Raw genomic sequence first — 24,658 nt, 5'->3', positions numbered from 1 at the left:
CTACGCTTATGATGACGACTCGGACAGTCAGATGTCAGACATTCATATTTATTTATATGGGCCTGATGAGGTGGTTTGCTTGTAAACTATCTCGTCTTGTCACGAAAGTAAATTTTCATAATGTTTGCGACAAATATTCGGGGCCATGTGTCGCCCCCCCCCCCCAGAGCTACGCCACAGCCAACATTTCCCTTTCTTATCATTTTGTTTGCTATGTGATTTTTATGACTAGCAACCCTCTTCTCGTATTATGAATAGCGACCCTTATTTCGTATTATGAATAGGGACCCTTAGGCCTATGAATTTCGACCCGATTTTGTATTATAGCGAGTACGACCCTTTTCTCATAATTATGATGGCAACCCTCATTTTCGATTATGAATCGGGGTCATTAAATATGAATGATGACCCTTATGAATAATGACCGTTTTCTAAAATTAAGAATCAACAACAATATATCCAAAGAAATCTAAAGAAATCGGGAATACAAATAATAATGTTGATATTAGCAAGCTTGAAGTAAATATCGGAATTAGAAGAAGAACAAATATTAATACGTGCTATTTCTGTTTTTAGAATCCCCACTGTACTACTTGTAGCTAATTGGCCCTCTGGAGAGAAAACAACGCCTAAACGGTGCCCGTTGGTCACCCATGATCCACTTTTTGTTATGTTAATCGAGAGCTGAGTTGATGAGATAGCCACCTGTCAGTGACCACTCTGTGTGGTCTAACCCCCCCCCCGGCCAAACTAGTACAGACGGGCTTTAACATCCTGACTAAAATGTCGCAAAGTTTTCCACATTATTTTGCGTGGCAGCCCAAAAGAGGCTGACTGAATTTAGAATGATGCAGTGACATTATTTTGTTTAGATCGAATTTGATAATGGTGCATACCGTGCAGGGGCGGCGATTTCCTTTCACGACCGGGGGGGGGGGGGGCAAAATGCGAGGGACGAGGGAGCAGTGGCGTAATGAGGAAAAACGTTTGGGGGGGGGGCAGAAAAGAACCCGCATCACCATCACTCTTACATGTTACTCAGGTCCTGGCTAAAGTATTTACGATCAGGTAGATCAAGCCGAGCGAAGCAAGTGGACCGTAAGGTCCAGGGGGCAGAGCCCCCGGAAAGTCAGGGAAAATGCCATTTCAGCAACATTTGTAAATCACTGGTATCGAATTAGAAATAAACCACGTTTGAATGATTTTTTTTGAGGGGGGGACTTCCCCAAAGCTCCCCCCCCCATCAATATTGCGAGGGAGCATAGTGAATGAGAGGGACTACCCCTTACGGATTTTTGAAGTTTTGGTTTTATTAAAAAATTACATTTCTTAGCAAAACTATAGTATAAAAACAAGCAATAAACTTTTTTCACACTTCGTTTTGCTCAGTAGGCCTATTTACTTATACATTTAGAAGGTTATTATGCAAGGGAGCGTAGCTTCCGAGTGAAAAGATTTTTGCATTTTTATTTGTCTACACGCTGCACTTTTGGGCCCTCCAGAACCTAAGTTTGTTGCAGTCTTTAGTATTTGCTACCTTTTTCGGGGGCACATTTTCAAATTTTGAGGGGGGAGGGACGATCCCCCTTAAAAAAAAATGAGGGGAGACGTGTCCCCCCCCCAAAAAAAACGTTCCCCGCCTCCACCCCCCCCCCCCACCGCCCAACGCCCCCCCCCCCCCCCCCCGCCCCTGATACCGTGCATGAAGCCAGGATTTGTTTACTATTACAGCACTCGACCGATGGTCAACACAAATCCGAAAAATACTCTAACACTGAAGCAAACAAGAAAGGAAAAATTTAGAAACAAAAATATAATAATGACCCTGGATGAGAGACTACGTAACTTGTCCTGTAAAAAAAAATGAATATACTTCGGATACGTTTTTAGAATAATGCTCTTTCGCACCAGTGGGATTCGCATTCGGCGACAATCTCCATGCCTTTTACACTATAATGAATCGCTAGTTTCATAAAGTCGTCATTAAATTGGCACCGTTAAATTGGCCTTTTTCGGATACCAATAATCTACGTGATTCCGGCCAGGATCAACGCACGTAGATAGGCTGAGCTGAGCTGGGCTGAAGAGCGAAGATCGCATAGGATAGTTGTATCACAACCAAAGTCGATCTCGCAATGAAACTTGCTGCTTATACCGGAGATTCAATTTAATTTTTAGACTAGGTCTTGTGACTTTTGCTGTTGATTGTCCAGAATGACGACTGGAAAGATGCAATGGAAAGATTTGTATGTGAAGCATTCAAACTTTGTTAACCCCCCTGGCGAAAGAAGACATGAGATAGATTCGAATCCAACTGTTCCCTACTGTCTGCATTTACAAGCTGTTGAAGGAATACATTTGGTAAGTAGATAATCAACGTAAGATATTTCATTTGTCCACAGTACAGTAACAAGTAATAGATCTAGTTAGGTCTAAGTGGATGCTGTTGCGCAACTGTTGTACGTCGAAAGTTGGTTTATGGCAATGCAAGACACACTGGAGTAACTAAAGTAAAGAAAATTAACAACACTCAGAGTATTTGATTGCAAATTTGCAAGAAATGCAGAGAGATAACTTTATGGAGTGGTGGAGTGGTGGAGGTGCAAGAAGGGATGTACATGTACTGTAGATCTGCATGTTGCTGTTTATCTGCTACATATAGGGTCTACCCAATGTTCAGAGGAAGAAGAATGATGAAAAAAGGAGAGGAAGATGATCAATTAAGTTGTAGATTTAGAATAGAAAGAGGAGGAGGAGAATGATGGAGAAGAGAAGAAACAACAACAACAATATGAAAAACAAAAGCAATAACAATAAACAACTAGGTCTAGTTAAAATTATATTTACAAGATGAGAATATCTTACAAACCAGTCTTCATATTGCAAAATACCTGGTAGAGGCCTAGATCTACATATATACACTGTACTGTACATGTAGATCTACATAGTACATGTACATGCATGTATGATCAATGCCTGTGTGAAATTTTGTCTGATAAAACTAAAGAAAGCTACACATGTAACAAAGGTCTAAGGCGGACCTTCTCAATTGGTGGTGCTTGTGGTCAATCGGAGTGGCGCGCAACTTTTGCTTTAAAAAAATATTTTAAAAAATTATATTTTAGGATTAAAAACTCAGTAAAATCACAGAGACGCAGTCGATGTTAAGCCCAAAATACCTTCTTAACAAACAGGAAAAAAAGGGTAATTTAACGTTTTTTTAACTTTTTTACCATTTCATACGACTCTTAATTATTTCAACCTGAGCTCTAAAAAAAAACAATGAGCTTAGGATGTGCTACCAATTTCAACATTGCCAATCTCTTGAAACATCTTGTTTTTGTTTTTTGATTTTCACTTACTTTTGACATTACCTGTGTTTATTGTGCAAAAATAACTACTTATAAATTTACCTCCAGTGTGATTGTACCCAGGAATTGTAGGCCTACTAAAGTTTTTTTCACATCGGTATAAAATCATGACTGATAATTGTATTTTAGAATAAAAAGGTGTTAAAAATGGCACATCTGGGCCTTTAGAAAGCCCTAAAATAGACCAGCTTCAAGGGGGCTATGCCCCTGGATCCCGCACGTTGTTGGTTCCCGCGCAACAAATTCAAACATACAGGTTGGCACTTCAACTAAAAATACTTTTTAGCACTTCTAATAAGCAAGTTGAGAAGGCCTGGTCTGAGGTATGATTTTCAAGTTATGTACTGTATGTACATCTACACTGAATATACGATGTACGATGTACACATACAGTACATGTGTAATCTACAGTACATCTACATATTATGTTTGCATCATGGAACAGACTCATTCAATGGAATTTATGAATATACCTTGCTGCCATCTATTGGCCAGAATATGCCAGTTGAAAATATACAAGTTCAAGTACAGGACAACTTTGTGTACTTTGTGGTACAGTGTTATACCTGTACATGTATGCAATGAGTGATGTTGCTCTTTAAAGCATTGCATGAAGCTGTGAAATCAAAAATGCAAGTCAATGCATTGTCAAAACTTTGGACGAACAACAATCAAGTTGGTTACGGTACACGTACAAACATGGATTAGAGGGGGGGGGGGGGGGGGGGGGGAACTGAAAATGTTCAAGATAAAGTATGCTGTGAGGGACTTTATGAATTATTTGCTTTTAAACATGGGTTTTATTTATCTACATGTGTACATGTAAATTCCCTTTTTTTTGCTGTAGAGTTTAAAATTTTTCTTTTTAAATTAAATTTTACATGTAATTAGGTGATAAGAATGATACCGGTACATTATTGACATCATGGTTCTCAACTTGTCATACACATACATTCATGTACATTTTTCTTCTTGTTTTTTATATTTTTAATTTTTGTGCAAGTATGCCTTCAATTTCAAGAGGATTCAGGCATTCAGTGCCATACTGTACAAATCATTATTAGTAGTACATAGTAGTATTTTAGTATTATTCTTCATGTTATTACCATTTATTATCATTATTGTTAATAATATACATGTAATCATTATAATTAGTATTGTTATTATTATTTGTTATGTATTTGTTGTATTTTATTGTTATTATTATTATAAATTGTACTACCCATACTGTACATTTTTTATTTTCTGTCAACCTAATTTCTATCATCTCACTCAAAGAGAAAGCCCTAAAGCAAAATTCAGATATAAACAAAAAAAAATCTACATATTTTCTTCATTTACATGTACAGTACATGTAAGATTTTGGCAAAGAAAAAATTATTTTGTTTAGTAATTACTGAAATCAAATAATGATAATGTGCATTTGAAACTGTAAACAAAAATGTATAGTCCAAGCAGTGTACAGTACATGTACTGTACATATTTACCCTGTTAGTTAAAAGTATTAACAATAAAAAATACCATAGCACACTTAAACTAGAAATGCAATCGTGTCACAACGATGTGCGTGCAATGACGCCATGTTTCTACGTGTCAAACGAAAGAGCTTCTCTCGGACTATCCAGAGCAATTTGCACGAAGTCTGTATAGCTTCTGTGATATTGGAGATGGGTGGCCGAAAGAAAGGCCTCAACAGTGACCTTGATGGGATGGTACTATGCCTACGAAGTTTGAAAGAAATTGGGATAGGGGAAAGAACCTAGAAAGGGCTCGCAAGCACTGCGTGCAAAAACCAAGGGGATTTGGTGCATGTTCGTCATTGCAATAAACATCGTTCTGGGGGCCAAAAGCGTGAACCCGATATGCCCCATAGACAATGCGTGTAATAAATGGGCGGAAAACGTACAGGATCTGTATTATGACCGGAGTTAAATTGTTTTTTCTCTCTCTCTTTACGTCTCTTTATGGGCCGTATTTGGTATCATTAGAAAGAAAATTTCATGGTTGTTATTGTAAACCACTCTTTTTTTTCTATGATAATCCTTTCGAAACACGTGATGTAAAATAGATTTATAGGGCAAAATGGCGTCTTAAATGGCCCCTTGACCAATTTCAAAAATCCGGCCAAGAGGTGCCCTGCGTATTGGAACTCGGCATGTCACTGCAAATTTTCAAGGAAAAAAAAGGACGTTTAAGGGGCGAAAAGCAGTCTGAAAAAATGACGTCATAGCCGATACGTGTTAGATTCGGGCGGAAACTCGGCGGAATTCGTATAGTGACCTATGTTCAAATGCGATTTACTCACAATCTTCTGTGTGAACATATACCATACTTGGTATCATTCGAAAGAGCACTTCATTGCAGTCAGTTTGACACCATTGTTATTTGCGCGCAATGTATTGCACGCATTAAACGCGCTATTACGTAATGCATAGTAAATTCATCATTTTTGGTGATAACTTTGCGACGAGGGCATTACAATTTATTTAACTTGGCAGACAGTTGTCATGTATATGGATACATATGTGTGCCAAGTTTCATTGATGTAGGTATAAAGATCGCCATTTTAGAGCAAGTTGAAGTTATTTTGGAATTTTCTTGAAAATGGCGAATTTGGAGGGCATTTTTCTCAAAGTCATTCAGTGTTAGGGTATATAATTTTGTATATGGCTCGAAAGGACATATCTTCAAGTATCTAAATCCAAAAAAGGGTACGGATTTGCCAAGCCATAATGGAGATACGGCCACAGAAAGACAGCCAATTCCCAGAACTTTAGAGGGCGCTATTTATGTTTTGCAAAGCCATTGGAGCGTAAAATTTTGCATGGCTATGTGCAATTATGAGATAAAGATACTGTGAGATTCAAATACAAAACGAAATTCATATAAGAAAGTTATGGCAGTTTTAGATTATTTAGGGGTCCATTTTTCAAGAACTTGATAAATTTTTGACGAAGTCGGTTTCAGATTTGAATTTTGAGTACGAAGATGGCATTTTGAAGGTCAGGTTATGCGTCGCAGATAAAAGAACATCTCTTAGACTATCTAGAGGAATTTGTTAGAAGTTTGTAGGATCTAGGATAGTGGAGATAGGAAGGAAGAAAGAAAGGCCTTAAAATGGACCAGAAACGGACAAAATGGCGCCTGGACGGTTATGCACGAGTGATTTCGAAAATCAAAAAAGTAGGTGACCTTGATGGGATGCTAGAGACTATGCCTATGAAATTTGAAATGAAAAAGGACATGAGGAAAGCACCTTACTAGGAATAACAAACACTACGTGCAAAACGAATGGGATTTCCGGACGATAAGGATAAGGATAAGGATAAGTATATTAATGGGGCAGAATGTGAACGAAAACAAGGCAATGACGAAGGTCGTCATTGCAATTAAATCACAGAATTTGGTTACTGAAACTGCTCAATTACATTTTTGGTTGGCAAGCAAAGCAATCGTACATGTATGTGTCATGATGCACATGTACATGTACTCTACACTCCATGGATTGGATGCATGCATGCTTGTTGGACCTACTACAGTATATTTCGTCGCTGTTTTCACGAAGTAACTGTAGTGAAGAAAAATTGCATTCACTTTGCGCTACGATTTTCCTCACTACCGTCACTTCGTGAAAATAGGGACGATTTGTAAGATCTAGAAATAGCATTAAGAAGCCACCATCATCCTCATCATGTTCACTAATTTGGGAGCAGGTTTGTGACCAGTCAAGTGTTCATGGACCTACTGTACATGTACTAAGATGTTACAAACCAGTTGCTGAGAAACAACTGATTTGCTCATAATCATGAGCTCAATGTTAGAGATGACTTTCTTCTCGGCACCATCCATCAGTCGTAATTCATTCACCCGACAGCCCTCTGGCACCCTATCAGTTGAAGTACGAGGCTGAGGGGGGGGGGGGGCATTCAAACCACCAACCATACACGTAGCTCTGCCGATTGTGACAAAACCAATCATGCGCTTCCCCGCATCCACTTAGAATGCGGGCAAGACCGATGTCAAGTTACAGCCCCCTTGCCTTTATTCATTTCAAGGATGCTACTTTCATTGTGTCTTCGTTCAGCTTTGTGTACATGTATGTGGCATTTGCAGAGATGTGGTTTCAGTTTGCTATGGCAACGCAAGTGTTCTATCTGAAAATCTAATTGCAGTCCTGCATGGATTTTTTTCATCAGTATTTTCTTGCATGGAAGATTTATAGTGGAATTTATTTCATGACAGTTCGTTCCAAAAAAGCTTGCGGAAATGTTACGGATCATTCTTTATTCATCGTGTGGTGTGTGCAGAGTACGATGTTGATTTGATACCGCCTCCTGGACAGCCTTTAAAAGTTTGTCTTCATTTGGCCATTTCAAGATATGGATATTGATATATATATATATATATATATATATATATATATATATGTTTGAAATATAATATCTTGCTTCATGCTCTTCCAATGACTGATTTTTTAAATGTCTCTTGCTTAATTGGTCCAGCCTGTTTTTGTTACATGTATAAGCTACTGAAATCCTCACTTCTGATTGGTTATCAGCAGATTTGTCACTGATTTTTGTCATTTGTCATTGAATAAAGGCTTTGTGAAATCCAGGCCCCTGATGTACATGTACATTGTACACATTCTTTGGGGGTAAAGTTTGATTGTACATGTATTGTTGATTTTTAAGTTTTAGAACAGTATGTTGAATGTTCTGGAAATGGATTTGGATTTGGATAAACAACGATGGGTTATCTTTAGGTACATGTATATCAATAGGCGCATTTATACTGTCAAATACCTCATTTTGAAAAGTCGCGATGTTTCGTGCACCCGGTTACACTTGTGCTGAAACATCACCGACGGAGCTGTTCAGCGATGTTTTGGCGTGTTTCGGTTGGTAATGCGCATGTGCAGTCTTCCCGACCTTTGACCCCGGCCTGCTATAAGATTTTTAGCGCGCGCAATTTCCAGCTAGCGCTATAGCTAGCTAAATAGCGATACATCCCATGCGCATGCATGCGATATCAGTCCAATGGGAATTGTTCCCTTCCATGGTGATATTAATTAATCTAACAAAACACTCAAATACTACTACTAGACAGATATGGCCAGACGGGAATAACGAAGATTGAATAAAGGATGAGTTAACGGAATTGGAACAAACGGAGCTGAATGAACGGATAACACGCGCGACGATGGAAATGCTATAAATATCACACGGGAAGAACGTGGTTTAAAAGAGCGCGGGTAACAATCCGGAAGTGCCGGAAGTCACGTGCCTAACATCGCGATGTTACAACTGCGAGCGGTTATACTTGCCAAACACGCCAAAACACGCCAAAACACGCCAAAAGATCACACTTCGTTTTGGAATGTTTGGGGCTTGGCATGTCTGCCGGTAAAGCGTAGTTGCCCTTGGTAACATCGCGGCCAGGCTCCGGTTTGGCATTTTTTGGCGTGTTTGGATGACAGTGTAACTGCCCCTATTGATCAATTTACAACTTTTTAATTATTTGCTTGAGTATCCTTAAAAACCCGTTTCCTTAATTGTTTGTTTTGGGTTTGAACCCAGTCAACTTACAGTATAGAATTACCCTTTAAATGGACTCGGTAACATTGTTGAAGGTTGATGAAAAAAATGTGTATTTTGTGTACTGTATGAAAAGTTACTTTACTGGTATTATATTCGTTCTATACCGTCCATACTATTAAACCCTCTAACCTGCAAAGAAATCTGACAAAATTCTCAAACCTCAAAGATATTTATAAAAAAATAAATTGATTTCACTGATTGCTAATTCCTCAGCATGATGTGGGGGAATGAACAATCATGTTGGCTTAAAAATTCCTGTATTTTCAATGAATAAAATGAATGTGATGATCTTTAGATTTATCTTTGCAGAAATTCCTTGTCGGTTCAGAAAAATGAAATGAATTTATATAAATTCTGATATATGGTAACAGATAATGCAGAGGTAGTGTAGTACAAAAAATAAATGAAAAAATGTACATGTCCATTTAGACACTTTGTTGTCTTATAATGTTCAGTGGATACTGTACATACAGGTGTACGTGTTATGCCATTTTATTTATGATGGCAATTTGTTCTGCTCTTTGCACTCTTTGCACTTTTCACACACACTTAATTGTCAATGCATGTCATAGAAGTTTGGAAAATCAATTCTTCACCATTATAGATGATATTTGCCTTACTTTTGGGTCAACATTGTGTGTTTAGGGATGTTTGCTGTATCCATCAACACTGTGCCTTCTACTATTGTATTATGACAATATTCAGTATGATTTGATTGATAGTCAAACATCTCTCTTTAGGCCTGACATCATCAGCTCGAGATAGCCAAATACAGTATCCCGCTATTTGAACTATCCCGATTGCAAATTATCCAGTTAATTTGCGTCTTTATCAGCGTGAAGTTGCAATTAGAGGGTTATTTAGTTGAGATAATCTTCCCAAGATATCTTGGGTAACTTTGCAAAATATCCCGCTTTTTGTCCGGTGCGTCATCACCAGCCCGAAGACTCACAATATGCGCAAACGCTAAGCAAAATATCTCTAGCTAATTTCTCGAGCTTGAGTTTCAAGTTTCAAGGTCAAGTCTCGAGCTGATGGAGACGCGATTTGTAACTTCGGGATTATATCCCAAATCAGAAATAGCAGGATATTTGGCAATCTCCAGCTGATGGAAACAGGCCTTTTATGAGCCCAAAGCTCCAAAGCTGATGAAGACGCGAATCGGGATTATTTCCCAAATCAGAAATTGCAGGATATTTGGCAATCTCGAGCTGATGGAAACAGGCCTTTTATGAGCTCAAAGCTCCATTCCTTAACAGTCAAGGCTATAAAGTGAAAGACAATCTTATTTCATGTCCAATGCTGGTCTCAAGTTTGATGCAGTGAATGTTGGAAGTTCATGAACATATTTGTATCTCATGCATTGCTTTTTTTCATTGTGATTTATGCAGGGAATCTGTGACTCATTTCCAGTGCTACTGCTACAGTAGTTTCAGTTTGATTCGTGTAAATGCTTTTCAAGGATCTCTAAATGAGGATACATCACATTGAAGTTGCTACTGTATTCATGTAACAGTATTTTGTACCTTTAGTGAATTACAGGCATTGGTATGATTGCAAGGCATGTTAGGAGTGGGTCTGATGGTGGAATCTTAGAATCTTTGGTGTGTTGTCGTGACTAATTACTGTGTGAAGCATTCTGTCTGGATTTCATTTGGAGTTTCATTTTTAATCCTGCAGCAATTGATAATTAGAGGTCTATCAGAGTGTATAGGTATTGACCTGTTTTAGACAGGGTTGAGGACTCCTGTTTCATCTCATTTGAAGACAAGCAAGGAATGTTGTTAATGTTAAAGGTATAGACCACTTCTGGTCATGCGATTGCATTGTTAAAGAAACGTTGTGGAATCGATCAGAAAAGGTTGATCGTCTACCATTTAAGTATTGGTGTGTACTGCAGGGTTCTGGAATCATCAAAATGATAAGAAATTTGGCCCAGTCTCAGTAAAGTTACAAGCACTGTACACAAAAAGATGTATATGGTACTACCCTTTATCTATTCAGTCTAGATAGATATAATAATTTACCAATTATATCAATTAGTAGGCGGTTTCCCAGCAAAATTTGTATCATCATGTATTAGTCAAAACATATTCTTTCACATGTCATGATTGGTAATAAGAGCTTCCATTTCATTTTTAAAATAGAGGCGTTTCCAAAACTGGTCTTTACCTTTAATTCTGTGATAAAGGGAAAGTCCCTCCTGGCATCAAGGTGGTTTCATTTGGTTTAGTTTGATGATTTCTTTACCTGACTGCTATTAAAGAAAGCAGGAGTATGCTTGAAGCAACCAAGATTCCCAATAATAGCAGACAAATGATTGAATTGGATCACTGAAAAGTTGAGAAAAACCAAATAAGATACGAAAATGATATGTTTTAAATGAAGTGTTGTGATGTCCCTCACAAGCGGATCTCCATTTTTCTCCAAAGCAAAACATTTCATTATTCAAGTTTTCAAGTTTTTGATTGTTCCACATTTTACACAAAATATAGACATACATGTACAGGTAAATTATACTTACACATGTATACAATACGTTTAGTATAAATGAGCACGTCTCAATGATTCTCAATTCATATAATACTTAATAGATTAAGTAGAATGTGAGGAACCTATTAAAAAGCAGTGCTCGTTTATTATAGGTTCCTGGAAAAATAAGTATTTTAGATGAAAACAAATGTAGCAGGAGAGAAAGAAGTAATTTAGAGGGAGAATTTAAAACACAAGGAAATAGAGAAATTTGTATATAAAATAATGCATAATTTGTGCTCTTTATAAACGTACTTGTCCATCATTGGACTTATTCTTTTTTTCTTTCTATCTCAACTTCACTTTATTATTTCTGCATGTGAAATGTGAAATCAATAAAACTAAAAAAAAACCTCAAAACTTTGACATGCATAGTACATGTAGAACATTTCAAAGAATGAAGAAGAGAGATATAAGGATACAGATTAATTAGACATATATGCTCGACATGCTCGCAGTGGAAATCTTAAAGTTGCCAATTCCTGTATCTGTAAAACCATAATTTTCTTACCCGACATGTACTGTACATGTACATACATGTAATATACAAACTGTAGGTATTTCAGACTTTCCTCACAATTTTCATACTGACTATTATTTACTTTTATCAGTAATAAAAACTAATTCGTCATAATACTGAATTCCCTTCATTCTACATACAACAGATTGCTTTTTAATAATGAAAATACAGCATGTACATACATGTACATGTAGACGGAGTCTCAAACAGCATGTTTTCAGGCAATCAACTGATTGGAAAATCGTTGACTGAATATTTGATGACAACAGGTCATTCTATCAATCATCTGTCAGGCAATTACGTCATTAGGTAACTTTAATAGCTGCATGTAAATAGGCCAATCCTTTCTGCATTGATACTTGTACTTGATCTTTTTTCACTCGCCCGAAGCTGTCGATGTCAAAGAGAATTGTTGTTCATGAATACAGCAGCCACATTTGGTTCAAATTGGTTCAAACTTTGTATACCTGAGAAATGGGAATAATTCTTTGAGTTGAGTATTCATATCAGGTTAAGACGCACAACTGTGCCATGCCATTTATAGACATTTAACAAAGTAAGGTTGGAAGCTTTTGATAAAAAGGAGAGAAAAAGGGTTCTCTGGTATTAAATGTAGAATGAGGGTTTCTAAACAGATTCAAAAGTAGTACATTTTATTGTAGATACTGTATTTTTGATAATGTTGACAAAATTAAGTACCAGTAATATCTGCAATCATGCCTTATTTTTTGTATTCAAACTTATTGTTGAATTAAACAAATTGAAAAAGAAGAAAAGAATCTACTGTACATTGATGTACATGTACTGGTACCTCTTTTACAGTGGTAGTAACAATACAGTAATAAGATGCTCACCCAAATAACGGGACGGTCAAGAGACAGCCAAGCCTTATTCAGTGGAACAGTGGCATCCTTTACAACTAAAATTTCCTTTTCATGCAGCCAGTGGCACTGCTTCTATTGATTTTGGCGGTGCTCGGCATGGCCTAGATCTCAATATCTTCATTTGTAAACAAGTCCAACCGTTGCATTTCGGTTGTCGTGGCAACCAGAGAAGCAGCAAGAAGAAACGTGTTTCGAGCTTTTTGCCCCAATGAGGCGTGTAATGTAGTGAATCTGTTGTTCCTTTGGAGAGCGGGGCGGATCGTAATCTGATATCGATTGGCATGTAAGAGGTGACCATGAGGGAGGGAATGATCATGCTGCGTCTGTCGAGCGCCAAAAGGGTTTTGACTTGTACATGAAGGACCATGTGCATGTGTACTTGAAATACAGTTTAAATATCCATTCTTGCTCTCAATGGATGATAGTTGTCTTCTGGGGGGTGTTTCACAGAACTTGTCATCAGTGACAAATGACATTTGTTGTTATAAGCTCCTGAAATCCTTGCTTCTGATTGGTTATCAGCAGATTTGTCACTGATATTTGTTATTTGTCATTGAAAAAAGGCTTTGTGAAACGGGTCCCTGATCTGCTCCTAAGTTGCTTCCATTGTTGGTTGATATCAGTGTTCGATTCAGCTGTGACTATTTGGGTTAAGTACACATGTGGTGGAAGAACTTGTTTTAGGAAATACAGTACTTGTATTTGCAGAACTGGTTGTGATAGCGTCAATGATCGATTTACCATAATGGTGATCTACCTTCTTCTTCTTCTTGTGTTGCTTCCTTCGATAATATGAAGATCAGTGGTAAATCCATGAAGAGCTGAAGTCTTGGATTATTAGAACTGAGCTTAGATATCAAACACAGCAGAGAGAGGCACGAATAGAGTAAACCTTATGTACTGTACATGTAGGAAATAAAGACAGATGCAGTTGAGACGGTTTCTCTCATCTCTCATTTAAGAGAAGTCTGGGATAAACACATACATTGTGTAAACATGTGAGAACAGCCTGCATTTTCGATCAAGTTTGTTCAGTCCTCGAGTAGGGCCTCCAGCATGTGGTGGGATTTTAAAAGGAGCTGAGAATGTATCTGTGTGCATTCAAACGGAGATTGGCAGTAGGCTTCTGACTAGCATTTTATACACGTGTGTGGCAATTATTTCCACAGACATGTTACCGGTATATAAATAGATGGCTATGGATCTTTATGGACCTCCATAAACTTTATGGGCGTCTTGTGTGTTTCAACCACTGAGGAATGATTTATGAGAACTTGTTTGTTTGCGTGCAGTTGGAAGTTCTACGTTTACATCTGCATGAGATCATTTATCCATCACTTGACGCTACATGTACATGTAGTCATGATACAGGTCTTAAATTCTTCCATTTCTAGTCATCATTTGTGCTTTCTAATGATCAGAATTTATACATTTTTGCAGTTTTTGTTATCTGTTTGCTTTTGTATTCACTTTGAAGAATCAGATGAAAATTTGGCTTCAGCAATCGATTTTGGGGGGATTACAATACATTAGATGCAGCATTTATTGTCACTTCTTACAATGATGTACGTGTCTTCAATTGTGTGACTACAGACTTCTTAATCATGTAAACTCCTTTGACATTATGAGACCGTGCTACCAATGTATCTGGGTGTGTGTCATCTGTTCACATCTACTGAAGATCAGTTCAAAGTGCTCCGTCTCTTGAAGCAATGTCTTTGTGTCCAAGTCTGCCCTTGTGAACAATGGAAGATGAAAGCGAAGAATCTCTACGTGAGACTGGACATCATCAGGGCCAGACGACCTCCAGGCATAATCAATCTTCAACATGGACACCCAGTGCTCTGCCATCACAACCTCCACAGTTGCTGCTCACTCCAGAATCCACACTTGCCCTGTGGAAAAGCACTCCAAATGTCTGGTTGGATAAGAGCAGGTTGTTAACTCAGTCAAGTAATCACCATCCACAGCGCTCAACAAGTTTCAGTCAATTCTCCACGCTTCCGCGTCACTTCAGACTGTCTGCTAGTGAGGCAACGCCTCTGACAAAGCACCTACAGCCTTGTGAGGAGATAGAAAGCATCAAGCAGGAGCTGCTTGTGAAGCGAGTTATTCCTGCAGACTACCGTAGGACTGCTGTCCGTTACCACGGTGATGAGACGGTGGACCATAAGAACTGGGTTCCTTTCTTCATCTTGGTTCACTCGGTGGAGAATGTAGCGCATGATGTAGAAGCTCAGGTACAACCTACATGTACATGAACAGGGAGTAGAGGGGTCATCCAAATCTGGAATACACAATATAAAATCAGAGTACGGTATTCCGATTTTAATCACAAACTAGGAATATATTTTGATCTTGACCTCAGAGCTTGCCTAGAGATGGAAGCACTAGGCAATTATTATTTCATTCAAGGTAGATTCTGTTTGCAGCTCTAGTGTACATGTACTGTACATGTCAATTTGGTAGGCCTTCAGATACTTGTATAGTATTATGTACATTGTAAAGTGTGATATACACAAGTAGAAAATATATGAAAACACAGAACTGCATTAAACTGTAGGAAACATACATTCATCAAAATTATTGATTTAATATCTGAGATATAGTTAAGTTGGATGTAGTTTGAGGTACATGTACATGTACTGCTCGAGTTGAACACATTGATATTTTTGGGTGAATTGAATTTGTTGAATCACTAAGGTATTGGTGGAAAATCATCACTGAAATCATATTTGTCGTTCTTTCTTTTTTCAGGAAAAAGCCAAGAAGCAGACGCAGTACCAACTCCGTTTCAGTCTCTTTGACATAACTTTCAAGAGATTCTTTGGTAGGACCCTAGTTGGGCCAAGGAAGGCTTGCAAACAGAGCGCCAACCATGCTCCAAGGCTACAGTGCAATCTGGTAAGATACCTCTGGATTCTTCTCAAACTCATCCAATTTTTCTGTATCCACTTTTCCAACATTGCTCTGCTCCTCCAGCTCCTTTTAAAGGTAAAGACCAGTTATGGTCATGTGATTGCATTGTGAAAGAAACGTTGTGGAATCGATCAGAAAAGGTTGATCATCTAGCATATAAGTATTTGTGTGTACTGCAAGGTTCTGGAATCATCAAAATGATAAGAAATTTGGCCAAGTCTTTGTAAAGTTACAATCACTGTACACAGAAAGATGTATATGGGACTACACACACGTGCGTTATATCTCTCACACACCAATAGATATACTAATTTACCAAATATATCAATTAGTAGGCGGTTTCCTGGCAAAATTTGTATCATCATGTATTAGTCAAAACATATTCTTTAACATGAATGGTAATAAGAGCTTCCATTTCATTTTTAGAAATTGGGGCGTTTCCAATACTGGTCTTTACCTTCAATAGGTTTTGTGTTCAGGCAAAATTCAGGAAGTCATAATTGAATTCCAAGGTACATGTATATTTTGTACTACAGCGCATGTACATTGCATACCATGATTAGGAGCAGTGGTATGATGTGATTAAATGGATGGTTTTTTTTCTTCTTCAGATTCTATCCTAATGAATGCACTTGCACATAATTTGACTCAAGTAATGAATAAAAAGTAATAACCTTCGATTCAATCTTGATTAGCTAGTACATATTGCCTTCATGTACATGCATCTGTTAACGTTCATTAAGCCAAATCAATTCAAACAAAGTCACGTTATTGACTGTTTCCTTGACGATAGGGAAGCTAAACATGTCCAAAGTTCCTGTCGTTAAAAGTGTCAATAGACACGGGAAAGCAACATGTTTGGCCTCTTCATATTTGCATATATTTTTTTTTCTGCCAGCGACGACGAGGTGGTTGTTTGGAAGTCAGGCAGTTTTATTGATCCATTTAAAGATATGGTATGCAGCTCAATGTGGGTACAAAGTATCAGGGAACGACTGAAAGAAAAAAAATGCAACAAATTTCAATATTTTATTATAATGTGCATCAACATACAGTACATGGTATAAACTGTATTGTGTATTCATAGATTCAATTCAATTCAATTTCAAGATTTATTAAAAAACATGTGTTGCAGCCCAATGGCTGAATTGGTCATGTGTACAAATAAAACACTCATTGCATATTTCAAACATAAAATACAGTTACAATTGATTTGTCAACAGGAAAACGGAGAGGAGAAACATGAAGAAAAGAAGTAAAAGAGGAAGTTGGAGAAAATGCATGTACATCAACAAATATAAATTGCATACATATATGTTTAAAGAGTCATTAAGACAATATACAAATATAAAAAATAGAAAAGAACATATTCTTTTCATAACATTGTTGAAGATTGATATTGCAAGTATTTGTATTATTGCTTAGAAAAATGACATAAAAAACAAAACAAATTATGGCACTCTAAAGAAGTAAAAGAGGAAGTTGTAGAAAATGCAGAAAATAGATATTATAAATGGGTCTCTTTTGAGGTGGTAGTGATACACATCCTTGTAAGGAATGGAAATAAGTTATTATTAGGCCAATGATTAAGAGAGAATACAAGAGGAAGGATTTTAAAAGATATTTATCTAGAGAGAAGAAGGGGAGGATATCGAGGTAGAGGAAGATACTTTGCATAGAAAGAGGTACCAAGGGAGTGTGTTAGGGATGTGACAGAGAGAGAGAGAGAGAGAGAGACAGACGGACGGACGGAGACAGAGACAGACAGACAGAAACAAAGAGCATACATGTAGAGAGAGAAAGAGAGAGAGAGAGAGACAGACAGACAAAGAGCATAGAGAGAGAGACAGAGAGACAGACATGTACAGATAGACAAACAGCTAGAGAGAGAGAGAGAGAGGCAGCTGGGGAGAAATTTGAAGAAATGTAAACAAATTGATTAGCTTAAGGGGTTCCAAAGATTTTCCTTTTATTTACCACCCATACATGTATGTGTGCTGTACATGTAACTTTGAACAATCAGTTAAATGTTTGCTTGTACTACAAATAATATTTGTTTATGATAATTTTTTCTGGACTGTAAGAGTTTGCTTGATATCAGTTTTCATAAAACCTGTTTCACAGGTGGATAACGAACAAGAATATGGATGTAATGGGTTTGTATAGTTGTCTGTACACTATGTATGAAACTACATCATTCATTTGCACATGGATCATGAAGACCTGAAACTGTTTTGATTGAAGTTTTGAACTGAAAAAAAGGTTACCTGACTTTCATATTCACTGTAGATGCAAGGTACAGATGCTGTATCTACATCCTTTCGAAAGGAATACAGAAAATAGACATTTTACATTCGCTGTGCATTGTATCGTCAACATGTTTGAAATTACAATTACTGTCAGTAAATTCACACAGCCAATAAATTATTACTGACTTATCAAGGTTAGGCCTGTGAAAAGTGAAAGCGATATTTTATTGAATCATAAATATAAAGGTCATGTACTTGGTTGAGCACTTAAATTGAATACTCTTAGGTTTGCTTTTTTTATTAAATTGCTTTTTATGGAATATTGATATTTGTTAGGATGTTGCCATGCCAGCTACAATGTAACAACCAAATTATTCATACCCTTAGTTTTTACAAAACAATGAAAGTACCGGACTTCCGGTATGTGAAAAATAATTTGCCTCAATTTACAGGTACATGTATGTTTCTTTTTGTGATAAACATGTGTAACAGCTTACAGTATTGTACATTTAAAAGTATTCAACACAGGCCCTAATTCAACCAATATACCTATCATTCTTGAGTTAAGGGGATACAAAAACCCATTAAATTTACCATCGGTATAAATTATTTACGGTAGTTGTCTACTGTATACAAAACTGTACTGTACATGTATATTTGTTATACTTGTGGATTCAAATTTAAGCCAATTTGCAAAAGAAATAAAGTTTATAGTTTTATGCCTGGTAGATAATAGAGTGATTTTAAAGACTTTCTCATCCAAACCGTAGTCATTTACAGTAGGTTTTTTTTTTTTTTGTAAAGCATAGCGTACTGCACTTCACATTTGTGTATCTTATAACACACATATAATGCGCACAGCTACTTATTTATTCCCCATTTGCCAATCATTCAGTACGCACTAAAATAAAACACTGCAGTAAACCATCACAGTTTATGGCAGTGTACATTATGTGAATACGCCTTAAAGGGGAAGAAGGGGGACTTCCCCTTTAAGGCATACTACAAGGTACATTAAATCATGTCATTATTGACTTTCTTTCTCTTTTCCAGCCTGTTTACTTCCACACATCGTTGGCAGACCCTAATATTGTATTGATTGTGGAAATCATCGCAGTCATCTCTGATGCCAAGACAGGGCCTCGTCAGATGGCATGTGGATGGGGTCTCCTTAGACTGTTCCAACAAGGTATCCTATTCTTCTTCTTTACGTGCCATGTCCTGAGACGTAGGCGATCATGGAGTGCCACAACTCTCTATCCCATATTCTATGAAGTAATTCATTCTCCCTCAGATCAATTCCACTTTCAGAAATCTCACTCCTTAGGCTACTCATCTACAGAATCCTCTTTCTATGTACCCCTACTCCTCCTCCCCTCGATTCTTCCAGTCAGTGTAATATTTTCCAAACCATTCTTTCAAATAACATGACCCAAGAAGGTATCCTCATCAAGATGATTTTGATTATCAGTTCATGATTTCATTCTTCTAAAATATCATGGAAATATTGATTTAAAGCCCCACTGCACTATACCTATAGCTACTTGCACCCTCTATATAGCAAACAAGCCTAATCGGTGCCTGATGGTCCCCCATGATCCCCCTTTTCTTATGTTAATTGAGAGCTGATTTGATGAGATAACCACCTGCCAGTGACCTTGCAGAGAGGTCTACCTCCCATCCCCCTCCCCCCCCCCTGGCTTAACTAGTACAGACATTAGCTTTATAGTACCTGCACATGTAAAGATATACAGTCAAACCTGCATAGTGACCACCTGTCTACAAAGACCAAATTTTTTGTTTCCCTTTAATAGGCGGTCGCTTTAGACAGGTTTGACTGTACATAAAATATGCTTAATGCTGAGAGCTGAAAAGGCAGTTAACTTACAAACCTGTACATGTATTATAGGCTTTAGCATTGACACTCTGTTTCTCTCATCAGACACGATCGATCTATACAATACTCTGTACAAGTTTAACTTGCGCTTTAGTGCATGGGCTCTCTGAATTATTTTTACACTTGGCATGTTTGCCTACAGTATGGTTCAGCCAATGATTTGTCTGCATTCTGTAGTATTGATTATTGATTTTAAGAATGTAACTCAATCTCTTGGCGCCGTCCAAATATATAAATGTACAGTGTTTGTTCAAGACAGAGCTCAACCATTTTATAAAGAGTTTTTTTTTTGGAGACATTGTGTATGTCTACAGTGTACATGTAAATATCATCTTGTGTCTCCTAGAAGGGCTCAAACATATAAATGCACAGCCAGTATTAAAATGTACATTGAAATATTTATAGTTTCGAATTTTTTTACTACATCTACATTGTACATTTTACTCTTAAATCGTACATGTAAATCCATCTCACAATGTCACTTCTCTCACTTTGTTTCTTAATTCTGTCTTCTCATAATTTCAAAAAATGGAAAGAAAGAAATTGCCAAATGTCTTCTTCTTTTTTTTCCTCCTTCTGCTGTGCACATTACAGTAAGAATGATGAAATGCTTGTTGTATTGCTGTTGATGTTGTTTATTGGTTGTTATGTACAGGTGTATACCTTGTACAGCACACCTGCACCCTCAGATATTGTATCCTGATGAAAATATATGTTTTTGATACATCGAGGGGTCAGTGACACAAAGACGTAACTCCATTTTGGCCATTTTGAAAAAAGGGGTTTATGTGTCACTGAGCACTAATTGGGCCTTAAGGAGTTCAGTCTACATTTCACTAGCCATTGACTTCAAAGGGGTTTTGGGTGGAGTTAAATCTTTGTGTTTCCTGGAAAGCCCACATTTTTCTGAACATTTTGATATCAAATACATCATTTTGGCAAAATATGGAGTTACGTCTTTGTGTCACTGAACTCTCAACATGTAGCCTACCTTATTTTTTAAATATTTTTTTTGTAGGTGATATACCAGACACGTCTCAAGCCACGCCCGCCCCTGTGAGGAGGGTGGATGTTTACCATGGTTCCCCTAGAGCTCTACTCTATCTGCAGGATGATGATATTGAAGGTAAAGAACAAAGGTCAAAGGTCTTCCGTCTTTTAAGCAATTTGTCCACCTTTTCTTTGCATGGTCAGCTTTCCTTTCTCCATCCCCCTTCCCTTTTGACTTTGTATGAAAATAAAAGAACAACGTGCTATGTGAGTACCGGTATATTCTGGCAGTGACTTCATGGAGGGGGGGGGGGGGGGGGGGAGAGGGGAGAGCTCACACTCCTGCATCAACTCTTCTGCCTCGCCTAATACCTTTGTTATTCATGAGTGCTTTAAAAAGATCTAAGCTTGCCCCTTTCAACAATACTACATGTATTCACACAACTCTCCAACTGTCCTTCACACAGGCAATCCAAACATCACATTTGTATCTGACTGTCAGCTGTGTTTTACCATCAAGACCCATCGCTACCTGGAGAAGATCTTCCACCTACTCCCAGAGAACATCCTGGCTCTTGGCAATGACATCATCCCTGGTGTTACCATAGTGGATGCTAACTCAGGTAAGGGATAGACCATGGACACAAGTAATCCCTCGGATAGGACGTTAAATGGAGGCCCTGTGTAGAGAAGAGTCACCACCTTGCATGTTAAGAACCCACTGTACTATTCATATTAGAGTAGAGGGAAACTCCTGTGTAGAGGTCCACCTATACATCCCAATCAGTTATACAAGGACTAGAGACCCAAGGGTTATAGTGATTCAGTTCGCTTTTCGCCTTCCAGGCACAGGTGACGCCAAATGAATAAGAATGACTTACAACTGTAGCTTTATTCAACTATTCATGACATTTATTTAAACATATATATGTGGCTTACACCCAGTAAATAAAATTGATTGATCGATCTGTATTGAAAAACAAGTCAGAAAAAATCTTGGGACCAGCGGGACTTGAACCTGCATCTACTTGCCGGGTAGCGACTCTACCACCAGGCCATCACTGGTCCATGGCACAGTCACAATGAACTATAAACAAATACCCAAGCTCTCTTGATAGCCACAAATATGTTCAACTGAATAATTGAAATTTCTCCCAGGAAGCGTTACATTTATATTAAAAAAAATATTCATGACATTTGCCCACATTTTGTGGTTTGGCTCTGTAACTTTGTAATGTTTGATTCAAATTGCAGAGCCATAGAACATGTGCTTGTACCATAGGCCTTGGCAGAATGAGTTCAATACACCAGTTTACAGTTGTGTGCGCCATTTTAAACAAAGCTAATGACCTAGGAGTCATGTATTTATGCGTAAATTAAGATTGCGCCCATGCAAATAATGATGACATCACTGCCTGCGCGCTGCGTTGTGCGCGCACATCATCATTTGCATGGGCGCAATTTTAATTTACGCATAAATACCAGAGGTCAGAGGTTATTGGCCCCAATTTTGGGGCCAATGACCCGAGGTCAACTGTCTGCGCATGCGCACTGATACAACTGTAAACTGGTGTATTGCCTGCCTGCCTGCCTCTTGTCTCTTGATCAAAGATCATGTTTAATCAGTCATCTTTTTATTTGTAATCGCTTTTGTTCTTCTGGAGTATTTCTTAACCAAATAGTCTGTCCAAGTCAGAATTTGAAGACATCTTAGGAGAGAATAATTGAAGGGAGCAACTCTTTTGTTATTGTAGCCCTGAGACTGAGATAATGTAGGAAACATCCTTATTTTTAAATGAACAATTATTATCAGTCTTTTTTTAAACACTTGTAAAGATCAATTAAGTCAAACTTGTCCATCTTGTTTAGATTTCAAGGCAAGCCCCCAAATTTTTATGGCATTATATCGAGGCCATTTTTTATGTGGCCATTTTGATAAAAAGTGGTTTATGTATCACTGAGCACTTGGGCCTTAAGGAATTAAGTCTATGCTTCACTAGCCATTAACTTCAATGGTTGAGTGGAGTTACGTCTGTGTGTCACTGAACCCTCGAGATATAGATTCCTCATGGTTGTGTTTGACCCTTTCCTTTTTTACTCTTGCTTTTCTTTGTGAAGGAGGAGATAGTTTGAGGAAGCCCAAGCCAGTGAAGAAGGTCTCGTGTACCATTGATAAACTTCAAGTCACACTACATCCTAATGTCGAGAGGTTTGAGGAGGAGCTTTGTAAACTCATCAACTCTGACAGGATTCTAAGGGTAAGGAATTTTAGGGAATTAAAACAAAGGGAATTGGTAGATTAGCCCTCTTTTCCAGAGGGAAGGGCTCTCAATTAACCCTTAAAAGTCGCCAATGTAGGTGCAGACACTACTTTTTCTGGTAGATTATTCCAAGGTTGGACCACTCTGTTAGAATAAAAGTGGCCAGCCAGTTGTGTTCTGGGTGGGAGAAGAATCTTTGTGCTAGAGTTATGTAATAACCATTAAGGTATTTGTACAATAGGATAGGATAGGATGTTTGGAAAAAACATGTACACAGAAAGATATATTTATACATGTGGAACTTCAGATGAAAATATGTGTTTGTGTTGATTGATGAGTATGTCATGAAGAGAAAGACATACAAGAAACGACGAGGGAAATGTCTGAAAGATGTCAGTGAAGGCCTGCAAACCCGTCATCAGAAATATTAGGGTGAGAATAAGAGTGAGATAATAGAGTGGGAGCGGTGAGATAGGGAGAGAAAGAGGGAGAGAGAGTGTGAGAGAGAGAGAGAGAGAGAGAGAGAGACAGGGATTGGTCCTATACTGTATATTAAGTGTGCCACAAGGATACTCCATTGGACCTATACTATTCTTGAAAACTTAAGTGTATCTTTTAAAAATTACACACAAGAAATGTTTTTTGTTTCTTCTCAATGGTTAAAAAATAGAAATCACACTCCCTATACATTTTTTTATTTTTACGCAAACGTTTTCATTTCACATAGGAGGAAGTGACATCGGATAAAGGAGTGGTCCAAGTGGCTGAGAGGAGATTACATGTTGGTATCCACAATGGATGGGGGTATGTCGACTCCCCCCAGATCATGATGCTGGATGCTGATAAGCTGAGCAGAGGGGGTAATAGGGGTAGCAAGAGGATGGGCAAAAAAGGCATCTCTGGTTCCAGGTAAGGGATTTTGATGATGATGATGACAGTTATGGTGACTTTGATGATGAATATGATGATGATGATCATGGCAATGATTAGGATAATGATGATGGTGACAATGATGGTGGTGGTGGTGTTGATGATGATGGTGGTGATGAATTCTGATGATACTGGAAGCTGTGTTATACTTGTGTTGTGCTGTTCATGTAAGTGCACACAATAAGGTTCTCAATCATCTTTCCAGTACTCGCTTACCTCATCAGCGTCACTTGTGGAAAATGGTGGTGGTAGCAGGTGGTGGTGGTAGCTGGTGGTGATGGTAGCAGGTGGTGGTGGTGGTGGTGGTGGTAGCAGGTGGTGGTGGTAGCAGGTGGTGGTGGTGGTAGCAGGGGTGGTGGTGGTAGCAGGTGGTGGTGGTAGCAGGTGGTGGTGGTGGTAGCAGGTGGTGGTGGTGGTAGCAGGTGGTGGTAGCAGGTGGTGCTGGTAGCAGGTAGTGGTGGTGGTAGCAGGTGGTGGTGGTAGCAATTGGTGGTGGTGGTAGCAGGTG

At 38.1% G+C, this 24,658-nt stretch overlaps 1 protein-coding gene across 2 annotated transcripts in view; it reads left to right on the top strand.

Annotated features, from left to right (window-relative positions):
* The first annotated feature begins 2,064 nt into the window (after positions 1 to 2,064).
* The window catches only part of LOC594501 (nephrocystin-4), a 37,730-nt gene continuing 15,136 nt past the window's right edge, over positions 2,065 to 24,658 (top strand). For both annotated transcript variants that reach the window (XM_030986548.1, XM_030986547.1), the window contains exons 1-7: positions 2,065 to 2,361; positions 15,662 to 15,808; positions 19,126 to 19,261; positions 20,988 to 21,095; positions 21,427 to 21,582; positions 23,078 to 23,217; positions 23,948 to 24,129. In XM_030986548.1, coding sequence (XP_030842408.1) covers positions 2,215 to 2,361; positions 15,662 to 15,808; positions 19,126 to 19,261; positions 20,988 to 21,095; positions 21,427 to 21,582; positions 23,078 to 23,217; positions 23,948 to 24,129 — 1,016 coding nt within the window. In that variant the 5' untranslated portion in view covers positions 2,065 to 2,214. The remainder of the gene's footprint in view (positions 2,362 to 15,661; positions 15,809 to 19,125; positions 19,262 to 20,987; positions 21,096 to 21,426; positions 21,583 to 23,077; positions 23,218 to 23,947; positions 24,130 to 24,658) is intronic.

This window comes from Strongylocentrotus purpuratus, unplaced genomic scaffold (assembly GCF_000002235.5).
Source record: "Strongylocentrotus purpuratus isolate Spur 01 unplaced genomic scaffold, Spur_5.0 spur5_scaffold_16, whole genome shotgun sequence".
Lineage (NCBI taxonomy): Eukaryota > Metazoa > Echinodermata > Echinoidea > Camarodonta > Strongylocentrotidae > Strongylocentrotus > Strongylocentrotus purpuratus.
This window is presented reverse-complemented; position numbering and strand designations above follow the sequence as displayed.